The sequence below is a fragment of the Pygocentrus nattereri genome, chromosome 8 (genome assembly GCF_015220715.1).
Source record: "Pygocentrus nattereri isolate fPygNat1 chromosome 8, fPygNat1.pri, whole genome shotgun sequence".
Taxonomy (NCBI): domain Eukaryota; kingdom Metazoa; phylum Chordata; class Actinopteri; order Characiformes; family Serrasalmidae; genus Pygocentrus; species Pygocentrus nattereri.
In genome coordinates, this window is record NC_051218.1 from 39,593,939 (window position 1) to 39,616,250 (window position 22,312).

At 38.6% G+C, this 22,312-nt stretch overlaps 3 protein-coding genes across 4 annotated transcripts; 2 read left to right on the forward strand and 1 right to left on the reverse strand.

Moving 5' to 3' along the window:
* Positions 1-1,938: 1,938 nt before the first annotated feature.
* Positions 1,939-10,629, forward strand: bbs7 (Bardet-Biedl syndrome 7). The gene is made up of 19 exons (XM_017691959.2): positions 1,939-2,431; positions 2,977-3,042; positions 3,553-3,615; positions 3,753-3,928; positions 4,011-4,197; positions 4,384-4,456; positions 4,587-4,703; positions 4,868-4,998; positions 5,115-5,199; positions 5,445-5,547; positions 5,874-6,066; positions 6,178-6,252; positions 6,385-6,450; positions 7,841-7,980; positions 8,064-8,228; positions 9,000-9,109; positions 9,730-9,833; positions 9,941-10,064; positions 10,249-10,629. The coding sequence occupies exons 1-19, from the start codon at positions 2,396-2,398 to the stop codon at positions 10,380-10,382; spliced, it is 2,148 nt and encodes a 715-aa protein (XP_017547448.1). The 5' UTR covers positions 1,939-2,395; the 3' UTR covers positions 10,383-10,629.
* Positions 10,630-13,920: 3,291 nt separating this feature from the next.
* ccna2 (cyclin A2) lies at positions 13,921-17,147 on the forward strand. Of its 2 annotated transcripts, none has more exons than XM_017691962.2 (9): positions 13,921-13,975; positions 14,275-14,505; positions 15,251-15,494; positions 15,572-15,678; positions 15,752-15,975; positions 16,059-16,263; positions 16,337-16,450; positions 16,540-16,673; positions 16,754-17,147. In XM_017691962.2, exons 2-9 carry the CDS (start codon positions 14,305-14,307, stop codon positions 16,803-16,805), a joined length of 1,281 nt encoding a protein of 426 aa, XP_017547451.1. In that variant the 5' UTR covers positions 13,921-13,975; positions 14,275-14,304; the 3' UTR covers positions 16,806-17,147. The 2 variants fall into 2 exon arrangements, with proteins under 2 accessions (XP_017547451.1, XP_017547449.1); XM_017691960.2 differs by having other exon boundaries at positions 13,925-14,137.
* Positions 17,148-17,703: 556 nt separating this feature from the next.
* On the reverse strand, positions 17,704-21,638 carry tmem33 (transmembrane protein 33). Its single transcript, XM_017691963.2, has 8 exons — positions 21,504-21,638; positions 20,383-20,455; positions 20,109-20,203; positions 19,745-19,932; positions 19,567-19,634; positions 19,269-19,402; positions 18,843-18,926; positions 17,704-18,694 (listed from the first exon to the last, which is right to left on the reverse strand). Exons 2-8 carry the CDS (start codon positions 20,425-20,427, stop codon positions 18,565-18,567), a joined length of 744 nt encoding a protein of 247 aa, XP_017547452.1. The 5' UTR covers positions 20,428-20,455; positions 21,504-21,638; the 3' UTR covers positions 17,704-18,564.
* Positions 21,639-22,312: the final 674 nt, after the last annotated feature.

Sequence of the window (22,312 nt, forward strand, 5' to 3'; positions counted from 1 at the left end):
ATACGCTGTTACATAAACATGTTAACTTAAGAAGTTACTGAATTATTAAACCCTCACAAACTGAAGGAAATGCCTGATAGTCAGTGTCAAAGTCTTGCCCACTCTTGGGTTTCAGTCTCAGGGCCACAATCCACTCTGGCTGTCCACTTCCTGGACAGTAACTGAAGAGAACTCCATGAGGAAGCCAGTTTATTTCCGTAATAATAATAATCCACAGCTTTTTCTGCGTCTCAGAAATCACGACTCCTGCAGGGTCCGAAGTGTGGCTCTCTGAAAGATCGACAGGGGTGCAGGGCACTGTTACCCACCGAGTTCCTCAGCTGCTTCAGCACCATCCACAGCAGGAGCCCCATCATCAGCAGTAGGAGCATAAGAATCCCGAGATACACACTCAAGTTCCAGCCCCATCCCACCATAAGAGGCATAGAGGTGGAAGCCACCAGGAACCTCTTTGGGGCAGGCATCAGGTTCCACAGACTTGAACGCAGAAGCCCTGGTTCTTCAGGAGGTTTCTCCAAAGAGAGCCATTTTAGGTTTTAGTATCTGGAAACATCTGAGATATCTCCATATTCGTCCTCCTTGTGTGAATTTCTCGCTGACTTCTTCTCTTCTTCTCCTTGAGGAGGCACGTCTTGCGTCTCCTCTGCTGCTACCAGAATGAGACTGCTTTTCCAAAGCTCTCTCTGCAGCTGCTGAGTGCTGACCCCTCCCCTGGTGCTGAAGGACATTCATTGCCCTGACTTCTCAGCCGGGGAAAGTGAGCACACACACACGTGCGCACATGCACATGTTTATTCTCCATCAGATCAAGCCTCAGCTTGCAGAGGGAGAACATAATGAATATCAAAACAGCTATCTTAGTGCTTTATTAGAGAGCCACTGAGCTCAGCCGAATCTGATAGACTCTTTCGTCACGCATGAGTTTGGTGCAATATCAGAACTGACAAAATGTTCCCGGCACCATCAAGGCCAGATAAAGGCTTTTTGTCCTTATTGATGCTAATATGCATGATAATTGCATATTGCCTTTGTCTGCTCTGTTGCATAAATTTGCCTATAATTAGGCTAAATATCACTATAAAAGTCATAAAAGGGGAACTCCATTGATTTTTCCAAATTTCTACATAATTAAATGCTTTACATGTTAACAATAACATACAGAGTGGTTTGATGTGGAATGCTTTATTTTAGGGAAACCTACTGAGTCGGAATTGTTCACAGTGGTGGTGATAAGACCCAGACATCTGAAGTCTTTATTGCTCCCTCCTTATAAGCTCCCTCACAGAAAATGATAACATAGAATGACTCTAAATATTCAGCCTGATTTCTGAGACACTATTTTATTTATTTTTGCGAGAAAATGTTAACTTGAGGGGTATTTAAATAAATTTATTTTAATCCAATCAATACAGAGAGATACATGCAGGGCAAAAGAGTCCCTATAAAAAATATATTTTTTTCAGATTTATGACTTATTTTTGGCCTAAAACACTACTGTCATCAACATTACATGTAAATTCTCATGTAGGTTCACTGGTGGTTTTGGATAGAGAAAAATGGTTATGTATCAGTGTTGTAGACATCGAGACCCCTGGTTTCTATCAGCATTTCTGCTGGAAAAAAATCTGAGACTGTACGTTTCTCTATACTGAAGCATTTCACGTCAAACCAGTCCGAATGACTGTCACATCACAACCACTGGTTGATCAGAAATTTAGAAAATTTGGTGGACTTACCCCTTTAAACTCGTAGTATGTGTATTTTTATTAAACCTGTAATAAAATATGTATAGTACAAAAATGCGTTACAATCGTTTATTTTTCATACTTTTTATTGTTTATGTATTAATTAATTAATTAATTCATTCATTCATTCATTCATTTGAAGAAGCGCGTGCAAGGCGTCTCCATGGAAACCCCGGGTGCGTCAGTGGCTCCAAACATGGTGCATCTGAGAAAACAAGTTAGCTAGCTAGCATTGCTAGAAGTGCATTTATTTTTTAAGAAGTCGACATTCTTTCCTGGTTTGTGGCCTCGAAAGGCCACGTACAAACGAATGCCGTCTTTAATAAATCCTAATTAAATCTAGCTAGTCACTTTGGCTCTCTTTTAAGGGAGAACCCCGTTAGCATGTGAAGGTAGTTAGTTAGCTTAGCTATCTCAGCTAACGCCAGCTGGCTAAAAGACGAGGAGTCAGCCGCAGCAGTTAATCCCTGAGCTAATCCACTCACCGTGGCGAGAGACTTTCCATCTTACACCGTCAAAAACGCCGTCGTTTATGGTCTTGGAAACAACAAGTACATGAATTTAGCATCGAGCAGCAGTAAAACAGCGTTGTGAAGTCGCAGGTCAAAAAGCTAGTGATTTATTCACGAACTGTGATCAGAGCAGAGAAGATGGAGCTCAGTTTAAACCATGTTGATTACCTCCAGGTAAGAATACTCTTTCGCTGCACAAAACTAGTATATGCTTTGGTTTGTACCTTTTTGTAATGCTTCTGTGCTGATAACAAGTACATTCCGTTCGTTTACACACTTAAAAAAGATGGTTCTTCAGTAAAGGGAATGGTTCTATTTGAGTTTTGTGTAGAATGATTTGCATGCTTAGTTAAATGTCTCTGTGCGTGGCGCACTGGTTCTTCAGATTAATTCAAATGTGTTGTATATGGTTCTGTATAGCACCAAAGAGTTCCTCTGGCTGTTAACAAACCTGACATTGCAACAACAGCAGAACCCTTTTTGGTGCTTTATAGAACAGTTTACAAAAAGGCTTTAGATAGGACCATATACAACACATTCTCTATGCAAAGAACTATTTAAGCATGCAATGGTTGTATATAGAACTCATTCCTTTTACTTACTTCTTGAAGAACCATATTTTTGAATAGTGCAGAATACAAAGCCAGTAATGAAATAAACAGACTGGTACATTAACAGGAATGCTGAACCTAAGTTGCTTTTCCTTTTTGTCTTTCAAGGTTGGAGTGACGTCTCAGAAAACAATGAAACTTCTTCCTGCAGTGGGACGAAAAGCAACACAAAAGGTGGGTTTATTCAGCGGTTTTATTAAGATGAAATAGTTCATTGTAGAGAAGCTTCCTAGCTTGTTTTATTGTTTTTTTAACAATGGTGGTGATAGGAACCTGGGGTTGCAACAGGTTTTTATATGTGAACATTGGTGATGGTAAAATAGTAATAAATCTAGAAAAATGTTTTTTCTTTGTGGACTATTTTACCTTACAACACCTTGCATGTACCCCTCCACCACGAACAGATTAAAAAAATATATGGGGATATGGGAATAGGGGAAAATATGATAAGGACAAAGCCATCATAAAACAGTGCCTCGGGCATTCGACAGCGAATTTGTAACCATTTCACGTAATAATTTTCTGTGAGATAGCTTTTAGAGGCAGGCGATTGGTTCCAATTACTGGCTTTCTCTGCAACGATGCTTCACACATAAACCACTCCGAATGACTAATGTTGCAGACTTTTCAGTTTGAATTCCCTCTTAACTGCTGTGTTTTATTTGCCTGTGTTCTTCCATTCAGGTTGCTGTTGCAGATCATGATGGCGTAGTAAACTGTTTTGGGATGAAAAAGGGCGAGGCAGTTGTGCGTATTAAAAATATGCATATTTCATGCACTTTCTCCTTCTAAATATGCAGTTATGATGATAATTCTTTTCACCATCCACCACTGTTGAGCTGAGATGAAAGCAGATGGACCTGCATGTATTTTTCTTTGTCCAGCCTGTTTTCAAAAGTCTCCCTGGGCAGAAGATCTCCAGGCTGGAGCTGGGAGGCGCTTTGGGCACACCACAGGAGAAGATCTTTGTGTGTTCTGGCTCTGAGGTCAGGGGCTACACCAAAAAAGGAAAACAGTTTCTCTCTTTTGAGGCCAATCTGACTGAAAGCATCAATGCCATGTGAGGTTATTATTTCTACATCCTATGCCGATTGTTAATGAATCATATGACTTGAATGTTAACATTAAAATACTGTTGGCAGGCATGTTTCTGGGGCAGACCTTTTTGTGTGTGCCAGCTACATTTACAACCACTACTGTGACTGCAAAGACCAGGACTATTACCTGTCAGGAGACAAAATCAACGACATTGTTTGTTTACCTGTGGAAACAGTGGGTCGTACGGTGCCTATTCTTGCCTGTCAGGACAGAGTCCTTCGCATATTACAGGTAATAATGCTACATTTATCATGTATAGGTCATGGTCAAGGATATATTATATTATTTGTCAACTTCTCTACTTTGAGAAGGGCCAAATTGCTGTATTTGTAAATTCATTAGTAGATTAGTACCTTGTTTTGGTATTTTAGCTCTGTAAAGTCATTCACTCTGCCTAATACATCATATTCTCAAAAGGGCTCTGAGCTGTTGTATGATTTTGAAGTCCCTGGACCTCCATCTGTGCTGGAGCTTCACAACAGAGATGGAGGTAAGTAATGAATTCTATGTCTGAAGTAGAAAAATGAAAAAATTTACAAAATCATGCCTAAATATTAGTGTTGGAGATGTCTCTAAAGTTTAAACACATGATATTTTGTCAATATCTCTTTTATGTCTAGGTAAGAATGGGGAAGAGGTGCTTTATGGAACAGCTGATGGAAAATTGGGACTTGTCCAGTTAACCAGTTCAGCTCCAGTCTCCAAATGGGAGGTGGACAATGAGAAGAAAAAAGGAGGTGGGAAATGATCTTGCGTACATTTTTCAATCTTACTTATGTCTTGATCTTGAGGCAGATGCAAAAATGATCCTTTTAATGCCTAAAACTCATGGACACGTTTCAATAGCCGTAGGTGGTTTGCAGCCAGGACTTGACTGTTTTCTTATCCCTGTCTTTTCAAGGGGTGCTGTGCATAGATACATTTGACATTCTGGGTGATGGTGTGAAAGACATTCTGGTTGGCAGGGATGACGGGACAGTAGAGGTGTACGGATTGGACAGCTCCGGTGAACCCACACTCCGTTTTGAGAATGTATGTGTGACGAGGAAATGGAAACATTGAAATCTGTGTTTGCAACATATTAATGCTGCCTGGTGATTCAAATCTTGCTGCTTGATTTTGTATGATCACTGTTTTGTGTTCACAAGGTTTTGTCTGAGAGTGTCACATCAATCCAGGGGGGTTGCGTAGGAAAGGAGTCATATGATGAGGTTCTAACAACAACCTACACAGGTCAGAGACTCCATGTTTTCGCCTTAGATACAAATTCACAGAAATGATTTATTTGTGTAGCTGTATATAGTACAGTTGTGTTTCTAAAGCTTTTAGCTGCACAACTGGGCATTTTGACTGTTAGAACACACTGTACTTTCTGCCTTATATGTTCATTTGTTCTTATTGACCATGTAAGCTCATTTAGGTCATTTATGTTAATTTAGCTAAGAGCCTTCTTCTTGTTCTTGATCTGACATTTCTAGGTTGGGTGTCAGGTCTCACCACAGAGCCGCAGCAGATGGAGGCAGGGCCAGGGGATGAGGTGAAGATGAGCCGAGAGACCCAGGCCAAAGTGGCTGCTCTCAGGTACAGAGAGACAACGTGCCATCTTAAGCAATTTCACAGTCAGGCTTTTTACAGCTGTTACACAGTGCTATTCAGTATGGTGGATTCAAACAGCAAGGACTTACAGGGGCAACCTGGTGTTATTGAAATGTTACAAATTTAGTGACAGTGGAATATAGGCAAATACAATGATTTAAATTTTTGCCAACAATGAGTGAGTTCATACTTTCTTAAATATTATTATAGTCAGTTCAAATCAATTCTTACAAAATCCATGCATTTGAACCACCTTGCATGCATATTTACACTCCTCATATCTAATGTTGTGTCATGTTGTGTCTTTGCAGGGCAGAGTTGGAGCAGTTACAGGTGAAGGTAATGCAGGGTCGGGAGAAGTACCAGCAGAGCTCTCAGTCCAACACAGCCGTGTCTGCAGTGCCCGTCTTCAGCATCAATGACAGGTTCACACTGTGCCAGGACGATGCCAGTTATAGCCTCACGCTGGAGGTTCAGACCGCAATTGACAACCTGCTGCTACAGGTCAGCATAAGTTAACATTTTAAATATCTCTGAGTATCTTAATTTTAAACATTTACAGATTATTTGCATTGTTTTGTGCTGTAACCTTGTGATTGTTTCTTTTTTTAACAGAGTGATGTTCCAATAGACCTCCTAGATGTGGATAAAAACTCAGCAGTGGTTAGCTTCAGCGAATGTGATTCAGAGGTAATGTACTACTATGTCTTCATCATTTATGATGCATCACAAATCAAGCAGTACTGTAATGAGGAAATTGGGCTTTGGGCTTTCTAACATGTGTTTACAACAAGATTTCTGTTTGCACATTTTCCTCAATAGCCAAATGGAAATTTCCTGCTTGCCACCTACAGATGCCAGGCTAACACAACAAGGCTGGAACTTAAGGTAAATTTAAAAAGTGCACATTCTTCTTAATATTGAAAATGGTACATGGAATTAAGTGTAGTAGAGCTTTCTGCTGAAGTGGAAGAGATCTCTCTGGTGATGTGTCCATTAGACTGAAATGGTGAAGGTCAGCTTTAATGTATATGAAATGGGTATTTTGTAAGAGTTAATAAATGGATATTTGGTTAAGCACAGGAAAGGGGGGGGGGTGTCAACATAGCATAACAAATATCATCTTTATTTCCCCACTTTAATTAAACTTTCCTTCAATTACATGGACACATGTTTGTGTTTGCTACAGTAATAAAGAAAGCAAGCAAGCAAGCAAAGTTTATTTATATAGCACTTTTTACAACAGGTGTTGTCACAAAGTAGCTTTACAGAACAATCAGCATTACAAAAAGAAAAATCCGGGTCCAAGCCCCCATGAGCAAGTCAGTGGCAACAGTGGCAAGGAAAAACTCCCTAAAAGAGGAAGAAACTTTGAGAGGAACCAAGACTCAGAAGGGGAACCCATCTGCCTCTGGTCGACAGCGGATAGCAAACATTGTTAGTATAAAGTATTATAGTACAAAGTTGGGAAAAAACAAAGTGGTTAATTTGATTAGTTTATGATTATACAGCGGCAGCAGCAGCATCTGAGGGTGAGGATTGCACAGCGTTGTACATCAAGAAGCTCAATGGTGGTCAAGTCAGGAAGAAATATTGAATGTACAGTAAAAGTTTTATTGAATGTAAACACAGTCTTGTTACAGGTCATATGTCATTTATTCTCATAATGCACTAATATAGTAAACTGATGCATTACTTAGGCTACTGAATAAGCATTTATTATGTACCTTAACTAAAAACTAAATAGGTTTTTGCCTTATCTGTCAAAGTTTTGCCAAATTATTCTTTTTCACTTGCATATTTTTCCCCTGACTTCTCTTAATGCAGTATAACAAATATGTGAATAATGATTAAAGCTTTAATGCTTCAAGATTTGACCTGAAACCCAACATGAGCCAAACGATATATGACCCTAGCTCAACAATATATACAATATATTATAAACTCAAAATATTTTGGCCAAACAAATTCAATATAAACATCTATTTGGCTGCACTAAACTGTACTGTCCTGGACACATGTAGGTGACTCCAGTAAGCCACATTAAAAATAGTTTTAAAGTGGAAAAAAAGTAGAGAAAAGAAAAATAAAGTGATAAATCAAGGGAGGAAGAATAAAGTTAATGAATTAAGTCTGTCAGGATCAGACAAATATATAAAGCTCTGATAGTGATAGCACCATTTAGATACTGGCAGATAGAACATTTAAACAAGTTTGCATTCATTCCTGCACAACCTAGCGTGAAGACTGCTACCGCATATTTTCCATTAATTTGCAGGTGAGGTCAATTGAGGGTCAGTATGGCACTCTTCAGGCCTACGTAACCCCACGGCTGCAGCCCAAAACCTGCCAGGTCCGACAGTATCAAATCAAACCACTGTCCCTCCATCAGAGGACCCACAGCATCGATCAGGACAGGTGAGCATCACTTGCAGTTACCACAGACATCAGTTTTATTACCTGAATTACATCAAATTGCTCTTGTCTGGTTCTGTCTATAGACCCATGAACACTCTGCGGTTGGTGGGCCAGTTCAGCTTTGCGGAGATCCATTCATGGGTTGTGTTCTGCCTGCCTGAGGTGCCAGAGAAAACCCCAGCAGGAGAAAACATTACCTTCTACTTTCAAAACACTTTTCTGGGAACACAACTTGAAGCCAGCTACTGGTAAGGCCAGGTGTTTCTGGTAAGGCCAGATGTTTTCTCCACTTCCAACACACCTGATCCAACCAATCAGCACATTAATAACTTATTATTGAGTTGAAGCGTGTAAAAGAAACATTGGTGTAAAGCATACAGAACAGTCAAAATATGGTGAAAGTTGCTATGGCTAATGGCTACAGAACTACAAATACTTTCTGTTGATATGAAATTCAGTAAAAAGATATATATATATATATATACACACACACAGCTCCAAAGTTTCATCTCTCTTCCATGGGTGCCAGATCTTTCAGTGTTATGGCACCTTCAAATCCCAGTTAAATCCCAGTTTTTCTGTCCTATCCATCTCATTCTGCTTTAGTCTATCCAAATCATAATGCTGTGCCTGCCATTCCCGTATGGTACATGTTATGTTCCCTGTTTTCTCAAAGATGTGTTCTTATTTTCCTTTCAGCTTAATGGTAGAATTTTTTTCATTGCTTTATAATAACACCTGTATTCTCCTGTTTTTGTCCCATTCATTCTGTTGTTGATTTGTAAAGTGCTCATGGTGCTATATAAGTAAAATTGTATTATCATTGTTGTTAGTATTGTTATTATTATTAATTTAGATTACTATTCTTCTGTAATTTCAGATTTCCATGATCTGATATGATTGTTTTGGTACAATTAAATCGGTAAAAAAGTATGCGGTTGATGAATTTATGTGTTTACTTTCAACTTTATGCTGTATGTAGTTTTAATTTTACTTGGCTGTTTTTTTTTTCTTCTCAGTAAAGGTGAAGGGAACTTTAAGTCAGATAACATTTCCACTATATCCATCCTCAAAGATGTCCTCTCTAAGGAGGCCACCAAGCGCAAAATCAACCTGAACATTTCCTATGGTAAGTTTAACTGCTGACAAAAAGCTCTTCAACAGATTTGTCCCAGTTTAGGGAAGTTTACAAAAACATTTTTTTAAAGAACGTGATTCTAATATATTGTGATTAGAAGAGGTTTAGAAATAACCACTAATATATCGCTGTTGTCAGAACTAAACCTCATATCTCCAAAATGATAACTTTACAGGAGAAGGAGAAAACATACTCTTTTAATGTAAGTCAATGGAACCAGATTTTTCATTCAAGTCATTTTGAGCTGTTTCTTTTGTTCCATTCTTCATGAAATTTATGTACAATGTAAAGGGCAACAGGCATTTTCAAAAACTGAAAAACGACAAAAATGGAGATACAAGGTTTTCTTCCCGACAGCAGTGATGTAAATGTTTGAATATCTCTAGTCAACTTAGATGCTTTTTGTGCACATTTTAGTGTGGATCATTTTTGCAATAAAATGTGCAGAAGTGTGTTCTCTATATAGAATGTTAACTTATATTGAATTAGAAAATCAATAAAACATTATTTCATCAGGGGTGCACAAAATCTTGCACATCACTTTATTCAAGTAATTTGATTTCACATGTAAAGTTTTACTATAGTGTTCTTTTTCTCATTTGTTGCCTTAGAAGTGAACGAAGATTCTGTAAGCCATACGCTGAAGATGATTCATCCTAAGCTTGAATATCAGCTCTTGTTGGCCAAGAAGGTTCAGCTTATTGATGCTTTAAAGGTAACCTGCAATGTGGATTTATAAATGAACTTTTGAAGCTTTTCATTTTTTATAAATGAAATTTAAAGCTTGTTTGATGCACAGTATTGTGTATATGTGTTGATTAGGAGCTGCAGGTGCATGAAGGGAATGCAGATTTCCTGATTCCAGAGTATCGTAGTATACTCGATGAGTCTGCCTGTCTTTTAGAAGAATACAAGAAACAGCCAGCCCACCTGGAACGACTGTATGGTGAGCAACATCTGTATGTTATGTGAGATTAATCTTATAGGATTTATATCAAATGTAAAATATCAAACACATAGTAACGCTATTTCCATGACTCTTGCATGAATTATATGTTTTTACTTTTGTGGACTTCAAATCTTTTGAAGAGATGTAACTAACGAATGAATTTATTGTGGTCTTCCTGCAGGCATGATAACCGACCTCTTCATTGACAAGTTCAAATTTAAAGGACAGAATGTCAAAACAAAGGTTTCACAGCTTCTTGAAATATTAGACAACTATGACCTGAATTCTCTCATGGATTTTTTCAATGATGCTTAAGGAAAGAAAAGTCAGAGTCAGTTGGTTACTTGTAATTGTTTTATTGTAAATAGTTTTCTCAGATATTTATTTGCTGTAGAACTTTTCCATGTACAAAAGTATCAGTGCTATACTGAGATAGATGATGTGTTGTATCATGTATTGATAGTGAGATGAGAGTACTGTGCCATCTTCTTGGACATATTTGTTAAGTTTTGTCTTTTCCTCTAAGGTCATATTTGTGTCCAATAAATTTTTCAAGTCATTATTTTATAGTTTTTCTGTGTCATTCAATCGTATTTAAGAGAAATATTTAAGAAAATTTAAGAGAATATTAATTGTAAATACAAAAATGACAAAATTATTTTTAAAAATCTACATTTGAAAAGTTGGATTCGAAAATACTGTATATCTATTTGTAACAATTTTAGATATAAAGAGAACTGAAGACAGTAACAGATGCGATATTAAATACCTTGTTGGAAAAACACGTTTATTTCTCTAATAAAAATGTTCTTAATCATAATACAGGCTTGAAATTGTATGTGTAAAACAAATTCCCAACAACATGCAACATACAAAAGAATATTCATGAAAGTATCATTTATCATGTTTTAGATTTCATTTCAGTCTGGGATCTGAAGGAGAAGGTGATTAAAAAACATGCATGTTATGTAGGATGGACTCTAGTGTTATGGAACAGTATTAGGTCATGTGGGACATGCAAACCATATGTTTTGAATGTACATCTCATCGTTTTTATTTTAAATTAAAGTTAAAATTTTGTTAACTTACAAAAGATCCACCAGTAAGCACTGAAGAAAATGGAAAAAGACATTTTCTAAGTGTCTCCTCTTCCTATCTCCCATAATATCTAAATCCACCCTGTCTCCTGCCCTGCCCTGCCCATTTGTGGATTGCTCTATTGTCCATTGGGCTTTCTTTACTTTTGCAACATAATACACCAATTTACTATATTTCCTTTTTCTCTTTTAGAGAGAGTGCATTTAGAATAAAGAATTGAAGACTACGCTACAACCCCATTTCCAAAAAGTTGGGACGCTGTGCAAAATGTAAATAAAAACAGAATGCAATGATGTGCAAATCATTTAAACCCTATATTTAATTGAAAAAAAAGTTGAAACTGAAACGTTGTACTGTGTTTTAAAAAGTATGCATCCATTTTGATTTTAATGCTAGCAAAATGTTAAAGAAAAGTTGGAACAGGGTAAGAAAAGACTATACAGTAATATGACTTGGTATAAAAGAACATTCCAGAGAGGCTGAGTCTTTCAGAAGTAGAGATGAGGAGGGGTTCACCACTCTGAAAGGCTGCATGAGCAAATAGTGCAACAATTGAAGAACAACTTTTCTCCTAAAATAAAGAACTTTTGCTTTTCATGATCTATGGTACATAATATCAAGGGACAAGGCCAAGAACCAATATTGGCTGGCACGATTCTGTAGTGGAAATCACTGCATGGGTTCAAGAACACTTATAAAAAACACTGTCTGTGAATTCAGTTCATAACTACATCTACAAATGCAAGTTAAAACTCTACCATGCAAAGAAAAAAACATATATAAACAGGATCCAGAAACACTGTCGCCTTCTCTGGGCCTGAGCTCATTTAAAATGGACTAAGGCAGAGGAGTGTCCTGTGGTCCAATGAGTCAAAATTTTAAATTCTTTTTAGAAATCACAGACGCCGCATCCTCCAGGCTACGGAGGAGAAGGCCCTTGGATTGTTATCAGCCCAGCCATCATCTGTGATAGTATAGGGGTGCAGGAGTGCACATGGCAAGGTTTAGAGCAACATATACTGACTCATGCTAGCTCATTAGTATAAGAGTCTGGGCACTACACTAGCCTGCCTGCACTCCAGACCTGTCAGCATTGAAAACATTTGGTGCATTGTGAAACTAAATATACAACAAAGGAGACCCTGAATTGTTGAACAGCTGAAATCCTATATCAAGCAAGAATCAGCAATTAAAACATTTAAATTAAAAACATTTAACTTTAAAAAAATACAGCAGTGTCTCCTCAGTTGCCAAATGCTTACAGAGTGCTGTTAAATGAAGAGGTTATGCAACACAGTGGTAAACATGTCGCTGTCACAACTTTTTTCAATTGTGTTGCTGGCATCAAATTTCTCCACCATTCTTCACCATTTGATTCCTCTTAAACAGAGAAATATATATATATATATATATATATATATATATATATATATATATATATATATATAAGATATATATTTATATATATATATATTTGTATATATGTGTGTGTATATATATATATATGCGTGTGTGTGTATATATTTGTATATATGTGTGTGTGTGTATACATACATATATATATATATATATATATATATATATATATATATATATATATATATATATATATAAACACACACACACACATATCGCTGTTGTCGGAACAAAACCTTGTATCTCTATTTTTGTTTTTCAGATTTTGACATGACTTGAAAGTATATATAAGGTCCTATATATTGTGTGTAAATGTCATGATAAATGGACCATATATATATATATATATAGTGGTTTAGAAATAACCACTCATATATCGCTGTCATCAGAACAAAACCTTGTATCTCCAAAATTTAAAAACGAGTAAAAACTTACTCTACTGTTAATGTAAGTCAATGGAACCAGACGTTTTTCCAAGTAATTTTAGATAATTTCTGTTGATCCATTCATCATGAAATTTACACACAATATATAGGACCTTATATATATATATATATATGTGATATACAAATACCATTAGTTTTGTTATGCTGAGCGCTTCAAAAGGTTTTTAAAAGCATTTAATTTTTCTGATTTAAACTTCAGGCCTATTGGATATCTCGGTCTTTCTCTGTTTAAGAGGAATCTTCAGACTTTTTAGATGTATTTTTATCAATTACATTTGGTTTGTTTTCTGTAAAGCACCTTGAGTTGTCATGAAAGTGTGCTATATAAATAAATATTAATAATCATAAAAATAACAATAATACTCATTATGAACTTGAAATGTCTGAGACATGCTCTTTGTCCACATCTCCATCTCTCCTCTTTTTCAAATAAATAAATATTAAAAATAATAAAAATAACAATAATACTCATTATGAACTTGAAATGTCTGAGACATGCTCTTTGTCCACATCTCCATCTCTCCTCTTTTTCAAATAGATAAATATTAATAATTATAAAAATAACAATAATACTCATTATGAACTTGAAATGTCTGAGACATGCTCTTTGTCCACATCTCCATCTCTCCTCTTTTACAAATAGATAAATATTAATAATCATAAAAATAACAATAATACTCATTATGAACTTGAAATGTCTGAGACATGCTCTTTGTCCACATCTCCATCTCTCCTCTTTTTTTAAATTTCCTCTGAGCCAATGAATCGCTTGCTCCGAGTTCTCAACGGTTCGCGATTCGTCCTTCCCGGTTACCGTAGATTAGTGACGCTACGCCGAGCCGCCTCCTGATTGGTCGGTTTCAATAGTCGCGGGCTACTTGAACTGAGAGAGAAACAAACCCAGAGCAGCGGCGGTGAGGTTTACGGGGTCCGGGTGAAGCGTGTTAGGTGGTGCTGCGCTAGATTATGGCGCCTTTTCTCTAAATTAAGTCACATTCTGGGCTTTGTTGCGCGTTGTTTACATTTGGCACATTCGTAAGACGCCGTCGCTGCTTTACAGACTGTTGTTTTTGCCTGGCTTAGTAACGAATCTGCTCTGTTTCGCTCTCGGTAGGTTAGGCTGCTCTTATTCAGACGCTTAATGTAGGTTAACTGTGTCTTATGGTCATCGCGTAGAGCTGCCGGGTATAACGCTGCGTGAAGATCAGTTTATCAGAAAACAGCAATTTTGTCTTTATCGCTTGCAGGCCGAGTTTTTTTGACCAGCTCGTTGCACTATGTCCTCGCACGGAAGCGCGGTCGACACCAGCGAAGCTGATTCAGTTCGGAACCAGGAGAACCGGGTCGCTCTGCGAGGTGCCGCCAAAAACAGGCTGGAGAACCAGGAGAATATAAACCCCAGGCCGTCCGGCAGGACTGTGTTGGGGGTTCTGGAGAACAACCCACGGCGGCAGCCCGCCCTGCGCGGCAATAAACAGGTCGGTTGCTAACTTAAGAGGTTGAAATCGGCTTCTTTGAGCTTCAACGTTCCACCTTAAATAGTGCAGCAGTTATATTCTCACGCCTGAGGCTCAGTAATGCAACTGCTGCACCATTTAAGGTGGATCGGGAAAACGTAGACACTTAGCAAGGGAAAGCTTGCGATCTTGGACTGACTAACGGTGCATTTCTAAAGTCACGTTTCCCTCTTGGTGCTGAAGTCAGTGACGTGTTTTACCTCTTGGCTAACTTAGTTTAAACTTTTAAACTTTAGTTATCCAGTGTTGGCTAGCTGTTTTTGGCTAACTTGACCTAGCTAGCTACATTTGTCAAGTAGGTTAGGGTTCCTTAGCACCGGCCAGCTAGACGGTGTTGGGCTTAAATTTACGCTTAAATTTAGATGCTATTTGAAGACTAATCGCTTTCTTTTGCAGCTTAACCTTACAGACCTTCATCAACTATGTTTAGTGAGTTACCTCTCAAATATCCCGGGTTTCCTGCCTTATTGTCCCAGACCGCCATTTTAGCAGCTACACTGGGCTTCCATCTCTCCCTACTAGTTGGCCAACTTGTTGGCTACCGAGCTAGGTTACATGACCTGTTTAGCACACAAGCTAGAGTGAGTGACTTTTAGACTGCATAAATTGGTCATCTACCTCGTTGTGACTTAACTTAGTTGCTTTAATGCAGCCTGTTACTGTTGTCTTCCTATTCTAGACTCATCTTCCTCGTTCTCATTTCCAGGCCAATGTATCCCATTCGCTGCCATGCAGATCAGAAGACCAAGGCAAAAGCTATGCTGAGAAGCCCCCAGTCAAGCAACCTGCTTTTCAGATTCATGTGGATGAACCTGATGGTGCCTGCACAAAGAAACAAGCCTCCACTAAAAAAGCTACTATGGCTTTCTCTCCACTAACACTAAATCCCACAGTTACACGGTTAAGGCAGCCCCTCGCTGCTCTTGACCTACCTATGGACCTCAGTTTTGGTATGTGAAGTGACTTCCAGCATGTACTGTACTCTTCTGGGAATGTCTTGAATATTGTGGTGATGCGTCTCTTTTAGATTCTCCAATGGAAATGTCAGTAATTGAGGGTGAGGAGAGGCCAGTGAACGCAAATGAAGTTGCTGACTATGCTGGTGAAATTCATGCACATTTGAAGGAGATGGAGGTAAGGGTCTTGAATACAGAAGCATGCACTTGTGGTATGTGTCTGGTGTCTGTAGTAATTCTGGTGTCTTCAGCTTAAATGTAGGCCAAAAGCGGGATATATGAGGAAACAGCCAGACATCACAAACAGTATGCGTGCCATCCTGGTTGACTGGCTGGTGGAGGTCGGCGAGGAATACAAGCTCCAGAATGAGACTCTACATTTGGCAGTGAACTACATTGACCGCTTCCTGTCCTCAATGTCTGTCCTGAGAGGAAAGCTGCAACTTGTTGGCACAGCAGCGATGCTGTTGGCATCGTAAGTTTAGCTTCTTTCTACTCTTCTCTTGCCGCCCCCCCCCTCCGTTTTCAGCCATTAACGGTCTTTCAATCTTACTACAGGAAATTTGAGGAGATCTACCCTCCAGAGGTGGCAGAATTCGTTTACATCACTGACGACACCTATACAAAGAAACAAGTGTTAAAAATGGAGCATCTGGTGCTAAAAGTCCTCTCTTTTGATCTGGCAGCACCGACGATCAACCAGTTTCTCACCCAGTACTTCCTACGGCAGCGTGTTGGAAATAAGGTGGAGAGCTTGTCAATGGTGAGTGAAGTCACTTGGAGCTTTTTTGTCTTTTCTACCCCTAGTTTTCTAAATGCATGTCCTTTTCTTTCAGTTTCTTGGGGAGTTGAGTTTAGTGGATTCTGACCCGTTCTTGAAGTATCTTCCATCTCAAACGGCTGCTGCAGCCTTTATTTTGGCAAATTACACAATCACAGGTGGTTCATGGGTAAGTCGCACAAATGCGAGTGTAACACTTATTCAGTAACTTGGATGTATTCTCATCACTAATCATGCTTTTTGTGTTCAATGTCCCAGTCAAAGGCTCTCATTGAGATGACTGGCTATACATTGGAAGACCTGGTGCCATGTGTCCAAGATCTACATCAGACCTACCTCAATGCTGCCCAGCATGCACAGCAGTCAGTCAGGGAGAAATACAAAGGCTCAAAGTAAGCCTGATATGCACATTGCTCAGTGTTGTCTTGTGAAATAAGAATTTTTGGTCTAACCTGTGACTTTCTCTTCTAAGGTACCATGAAGTTTCACTCATCGAACCCCCAAAGAAGCTGGTATTGAACTAACGCCCCTGCTTGGTTTTATACTATTGGATTACAGACTCTAACAGGAATTGTGTATACATTCTTGAAATGTTGCCCATGCCCTTAACTCCAATAATGGACACCATAGCCTTTGTATTGGGTATGTGGTGAGATTAGTGCTTCGTGTATATTTTTGTGCAGTCCTGTAGGGTTGCTGTTTTTATGCTTGATGTACCTTGATTCTGTACAGAAGGTAATTGAGCTGTTTTTGAATTTTTTTTTTTTTTTTTTTAATGAAACTGACTCCAGTGGTGTCTTTACACGTTACAATCTAAAGATTTGCCCCCCAAGATGACAAATAAACCCTGCCACTGGTGTGCATAATGCTGTCTCATGAGTGTGAAGTCTTTTGAAGGTTGACTTGATTATGGTTCTAGTGGTACACTTTACACTTGCATACACAAGTAATGCAAATTTACAACTCTTTCTAATTCTAAAAGGTCAGACAAAAATTGTGAAGCAGAGATGTGATTTAGCCAACAATGGAAGCATGTAGTGCCAATTAAGATCTTCTGAATGGCATGAGAGCACTTGCCTTAAACCCTGAATAATAAGTGGACTTGTGCTTTCTGTACTCTATCTATTACAACTGTCTGTTTTCAGGGTCCAAGATTTACTTGACTATTGATTGATCATTAATACTTGAACTGCTGTACTGGGATATGTCCACAGTATGGCTCTTCTAATGCGAGTCAGCCCATTGAAATTGATTCATTGAGTGTCACTTAATTTGGGAGTGAAAAGCCTGCAGGGATTTTCCATGTTTCTTGTAATGGTTATAGAATTGCATATGCTTCAAGTTGCCTGTGTCAATGCTACCGTCTTTCCCTTATTTCTAAACCTACATAAATAGTTGTCTAGTAAGGTACAGTACACAACCTACTTGAATTAAATTACATTTATTGAATTCACATACACAAACATGGTAGTTAACAAAACAAGCAAGGGAATAGCCAATTTTTAAACTGGGAACAAATGAAAAATGCTCTTTGAACAAATTACATTCAAGGCAAGCAATGTTCTACTAAAGATCAGGTTTGGTGGTAAAGGGTTAATCACCTTTAAATGCTGAGAGATGGTCCATTAACTTGAGTGGGGGGGGGTCTAAAGCAATAGTTATGCATTGTTCTCAATCTTGATCTGATCTTTTAAAATGAAAGGTTACCGTTTAGATTGAGGTAAACCAGCTCAAGACAAACATACTATACAATCATAAAAATGGTTCACTGAAACAAACAAATACATGTATAATGACAATCTCTTTCCCTCCATGGGGATATCTAATAACCAATATCTACTCAGCAATTATTTACTCTAGGTTAAGCTTAAATATTTTCATTCAACCTCATAAGAAAAACATACATACATAGTAGCTGTTTATAAATTATCTTTCAAAACCACTATCCAAAAAGCAGTACTGACTTTACCATGCGCTGGGTGCAACAGCAAGTCATCTAGTGTGATGTTTCCGCTCTTTCTTTCCTGTGTCTTAGAGTCACTCTTATTAGTGGAGTCTTTCCAAAAATTGTAACTGCATTCCATGCAGAAGAAGACAATGGCAGGGGATCCATCTCTGACTATTCAGAGACTTTCTCAGCCTGCTTCTATCCTGGAGCAACTCCCTCCTACCTACTCATTTTGTAGGAGCTTGTATTTGTATGTATCTGTGTGTGCATGTATGTATGAGTGTTTGTATATACACCAGTGTGTGACTGTGGGTGCTGATACAGAAACAGGCTGGTTAGACTCCCGTCGGGGCCAGGCGGCTAATTAAGGCAATGCTGTTGAGGCACATTCTTCTGAAGAAGGCAGGGCAGGCAGGCTTCATCACAAAATGCTCTAACAAAATCCTCAACTCTGTGAACAAGGTCCTAACAAAAAAGACCGCAAACATTTTATGATGCTACTATGTAACTGTGACATTTATAAATGCTATTGTATTTTCAATTAATCAGCCCTCTAATTTCCTGGGCAACAAAACATTGAATAAAAATGGGAGTGAGAAAAGGGAACACTTACCGACAGTAGGGATTTCGTCTGGAGGAGTAACGCAAAGTGAGGAACCGGTAGTAAATAAAAGGCTGCAGCAGACTGCCCTGTCCACTGTAACGATCAAGCAAAGCTCATTTGTAAGATCATACTAAAACGCACGCAACTGAATTGTGCGTGTCAAACAGAATACAAATATAATTAACAAGGTCAACACAAACAAGAGTTCCCACAAAAACATCAAACATAGTTTAATATGCATCACATTGTAACGGTTAACTACTTAACTGACAAAGGGAACACATGGTTGTTTACATTCTGTTTAACACAAAAATATGCTCATTTATCTGTATATCTGAGTAAATGTTTGACATTTTTCATAGAATATAGACACAAGCAGATGTTTTATTTGTAGCTCAGTGCTATTAACAAGACAAATGCATATCTTCTCTTTACCTGAAGAGCATGAAGACAGTGGCTGGCATCAGGAAAATCTCATTGCAGGCAATGAACTTGAGGATGTTTTGCTGATTGGCTGTGAGCTTGTTCAGGAAGTTCCTCACAAACAGAAGACTGTTTGGCCCCATTGTCTGAAGTAAAAAAAAAAAAAAAAAAAAGTAGATATATAAAAAAAAATTCATTACATCATGATGATTGTTTTCCACAGATCTATTCCCACCATACCAGTGTGCATGTTACAATACTAAGATCAAAAGCTCCTTTTGTAGGCTAGGTGATGACTAAAGACACTTACATCAAGAACCTTCTTAGTGTAAGCTGTGGCATGAAGCAGAGAGAAGAGGAACACAGGGAATATGCTCACTGAAAATTTCAGTTAAGGACAGACTTTTCACACCGACTCACAGATATTTCACAATTTACTTCTCTTTGCTGCTAGAGCTTATAATGTGCCTTTTCCAAAAAAAGGATACTGGTGATGGGGTAGGAATTGACTAGGATGAGTGAGTAGAGGAGGTAGTGGCAGCTGTCTTCCTGCAAAGCCTGGGCCAGAAATGCTCGGCTCAGCTGGAAACGAGGCAACCTTTGGTGCAGACGCAGAGCGCTGGTCAAAGCATTGGCCAAGAGTGCCCTCTGGTAGAAATTTGCAGCTGCTAAGGGTCTGCAAGAAACATGAGGAGTAACTTAGCAAGCTTTCAGCTTTCACCAATTATAGGATTAGTTCAATATTGGATTAGGTAATCAAGCTTTATTGCTACTGCCTCAACATTCTCTTAAGCTGTTAAACACTGGTAACAGATATATTTAGTAAGGCGACGTTTAGACAAGATTACTAACCCAAGCAGAGGAAGAATAAACATGATGGAGCAGTAGACTGTAAAGAGACGTGAGAGCCACATAGCTGTCTCCAGTTTGTTACTCAATAAGAATTGCTGCAAGACAAAAAACTCAATGTTAATATTGCATTCTTAGAAGGAGACAGGATTTGTTATTTAGGCTATCACTAGGCTTTTTCATCTGATAAATCAGGATTTTAAAAGAATCAAAGACTACTTCCAAGGACCAAGATGAGCAAAAATATAAGGCCAGACAAGTATTTTGTGCCACTTACCGCAGGCCCGGTTTGCGGCGGCGTCCGCTGCTCTGTGTCAGCCATCTTTCAAGAAACAGTTTTGATCTTCACTCTGAAGAAATTATAAACATTAAATATTAACAAAAATATTAAATCCAGTCTTGGCCAAAGAATTTAACACATATGTAGCTAAAGTGACACAATGGAGATAAACTTAGATGATGTCTAAAAAAAAAAAAAATCTACCAATGTAATCTACAATGTAATCAAACAAATAAATTATTTTAACCTGAGACACTGCAGTGGTGTTTTCAATTGAACAGGTCTTTAGCTGTTCTTGGAAAAATTCTAACTTCAGAGACTAGTCATATTTATTATGGTGATAAACAAAAAAAACCTCACACATTAACAGTCGTACAATAGCCGATGGCTAAACACAAAGCTGTCAGCACACGTCCAGCTCATGAACTGACAGCTTGTTTAACAAGGCTTATTGTTGGCTTCCTATTCGCCAGCCTCTTGTATGAATTTCCCAGCGTGCTACACCATTTAAGGTGGAACGGGAAAATTGAACAAGAAGCTGGCTAATAGGAAGCTGGTTTAGCGTCATGCTTGTCATTTAGTCTTCGGTTTTCTCGCCCATTAAACAGACGATACAACTAAGTGAGAATTAACACAGCACACATAAAAAAATATATATTTTTACGCCTGTATGTTTCAGATAAGAGCTTTAGTTTAAGCCAAAAAGCTAACAAAGATGATGGTGTATCTAGCTAGCTAGCTAACTAGTGTGACCGGCAAGTTAGCAGCGCTGGCTAACGTTGGCTAAGCTAACTAACAACTTGGTTTTCAGAGAGGCTTGACACTCTAAACCACAAATGCATATTTCTGCTGTATATATTCCATGTTTACCATTAAGAAAGCTCACCAATACCCATTTATTTGGCCCCAAAGCCAATAAACAGAAACAAAAAAAGTCAGAGGCAGGTGGCTGGTGATAATGGAAACATCTAGAAAGAAGCAATTTTGCTAACGCTAGCCACCCAACTGCTGACACAGTAGCTAACCGTTAACGAAGCTTTCTCAACGGCACAAAACACTGGAAGCGAATGAGACCCACATGGCCGAGCTTTGTGAGAAATATGCATTTTAATCAATACCTGTGGTGTTTTCTTGATGGTCTTTGCCGGTCAGAGACTTCAGTCGAGTCCAGCGCTGCTAACGAGTCTGATCAGCTGACCTTGCAGCTTCTTCTTTTTCTTGTTCGCTAATGGCGGTAACTCACTCTGAGGAGCATTACTGCTTCCTACTGGAAATACATTCAATCACACTGTATATCTGCTCCGTTCATGACCAAAGGGTTCCTTTCAGGTACTTTAAAGTGCTCCCTTTGCTGATCCACAGAGGTGAATTTAGTGATTTAGGGCCCTCGGTGACCGACAGAAAAGGGGCCACTGGGATCTCTGAAATTAGTAGTCAAGCTCTGGGGCCCTGACTAGTGCAGCTGTCTAACCTGTTGGAGTGATCCAGAGCTAATCATTCAACACTGAACCTGACTTCACTAGTGCTTTTGGGGCTAATTGCAATCAAATTTTCACAACCATTTCCAACATTTAATATAGATTCAATAGTTTATTGTTATATGTGCAGAGAAACAGACAGTAAAACCGCACAATGAAATTCTTACTCTGCACTACCTCCCAGACTAGAAGTTAGTATGCAAACACTATATACACACGTGGCGTACACGTAGTGTGCAAATATAAATGCATTAACAATAACATACAAAACCTTATGCAGGGATGCATTGAAATAGCCCGTGTAAACAGGTGTGCCTTAGTAACATTGTCCCATATATGTGCAATTGTACAGCGTGAGGAAGCATTTGACCCAAATGTGACCCCGTAGCAGCAAAACTCCACTGATAGACTACATAGACCGATGAGGCCTGACCATAGATCAGAATTCC

Excerpts from the sequence above, each read along its gene's own strand:
- bbs7 (XM_017691959.2), top strand. The coding sequence starts at position 2,396 with ATGGAGCTCAGTTTAAACCATGTTGATTACCTCCAG. Across the intron at positions 6,451-7,840 it reads CAACAAGGCTGGAACTTAAG|GTGAGGTCAATTGAGGGTCA; the intron begins GTAAATTTAAAA and ends ATTAATTTGCAG. Across the intron at positions 10,065-10,248 it reads CCACCTGGAACGACTGTATG|GCATGATAACCGACCTCTTC; the intron begins GTGAGCAACATC and ends GTCTTCCTGCAG.
- ccna2 (XM_017691962.2), top strand. The coding sequence starts at position 14,305 with ATGTCCTCGCACGGAAGCGCGGTCGACACCAGCGAAGCTGATTCAGTT. Across the intron at positions 15,495-15,571 it reads ACCTATGGACCTCAGTTTTG|ATTCTCCAATGGAAATGTCA; the intron begins GTATGTGAAGTG and ends CGTCTCTTTTAG. Across the intron at positions 16,451-16,539 it reads CAATCACAGGTGGTTCATGG|TCAAAGGCTCTCATTGAGAT; the intron begins GTAAGTCGCACA and ends TCAATGTCCCAG.
- tmem33 (XM_017691963.2), bottom strand. The coding sequence starts at position 20,427 with ATGGCTGACACAGAGCAGCGGACGCCGCCGCAAACCGGGCCTGCG. Across the intron at positions 19,933-20,108 it reads TTTATTCTTCCTCTGCTTGG|ACCCTTAGCAGCTGCAAATT; the intron begins GTTAGTAATCTT and ends TGTTTCTTGCAG. Across the intron at positions 19,403-19,566 it reads ACACTAAGAAGGTTCTTGAT|ACAATGGGGCCAAACAGTCT; the intron begins GTAAGTGTCTTT and ends TTTTTACTTCAG.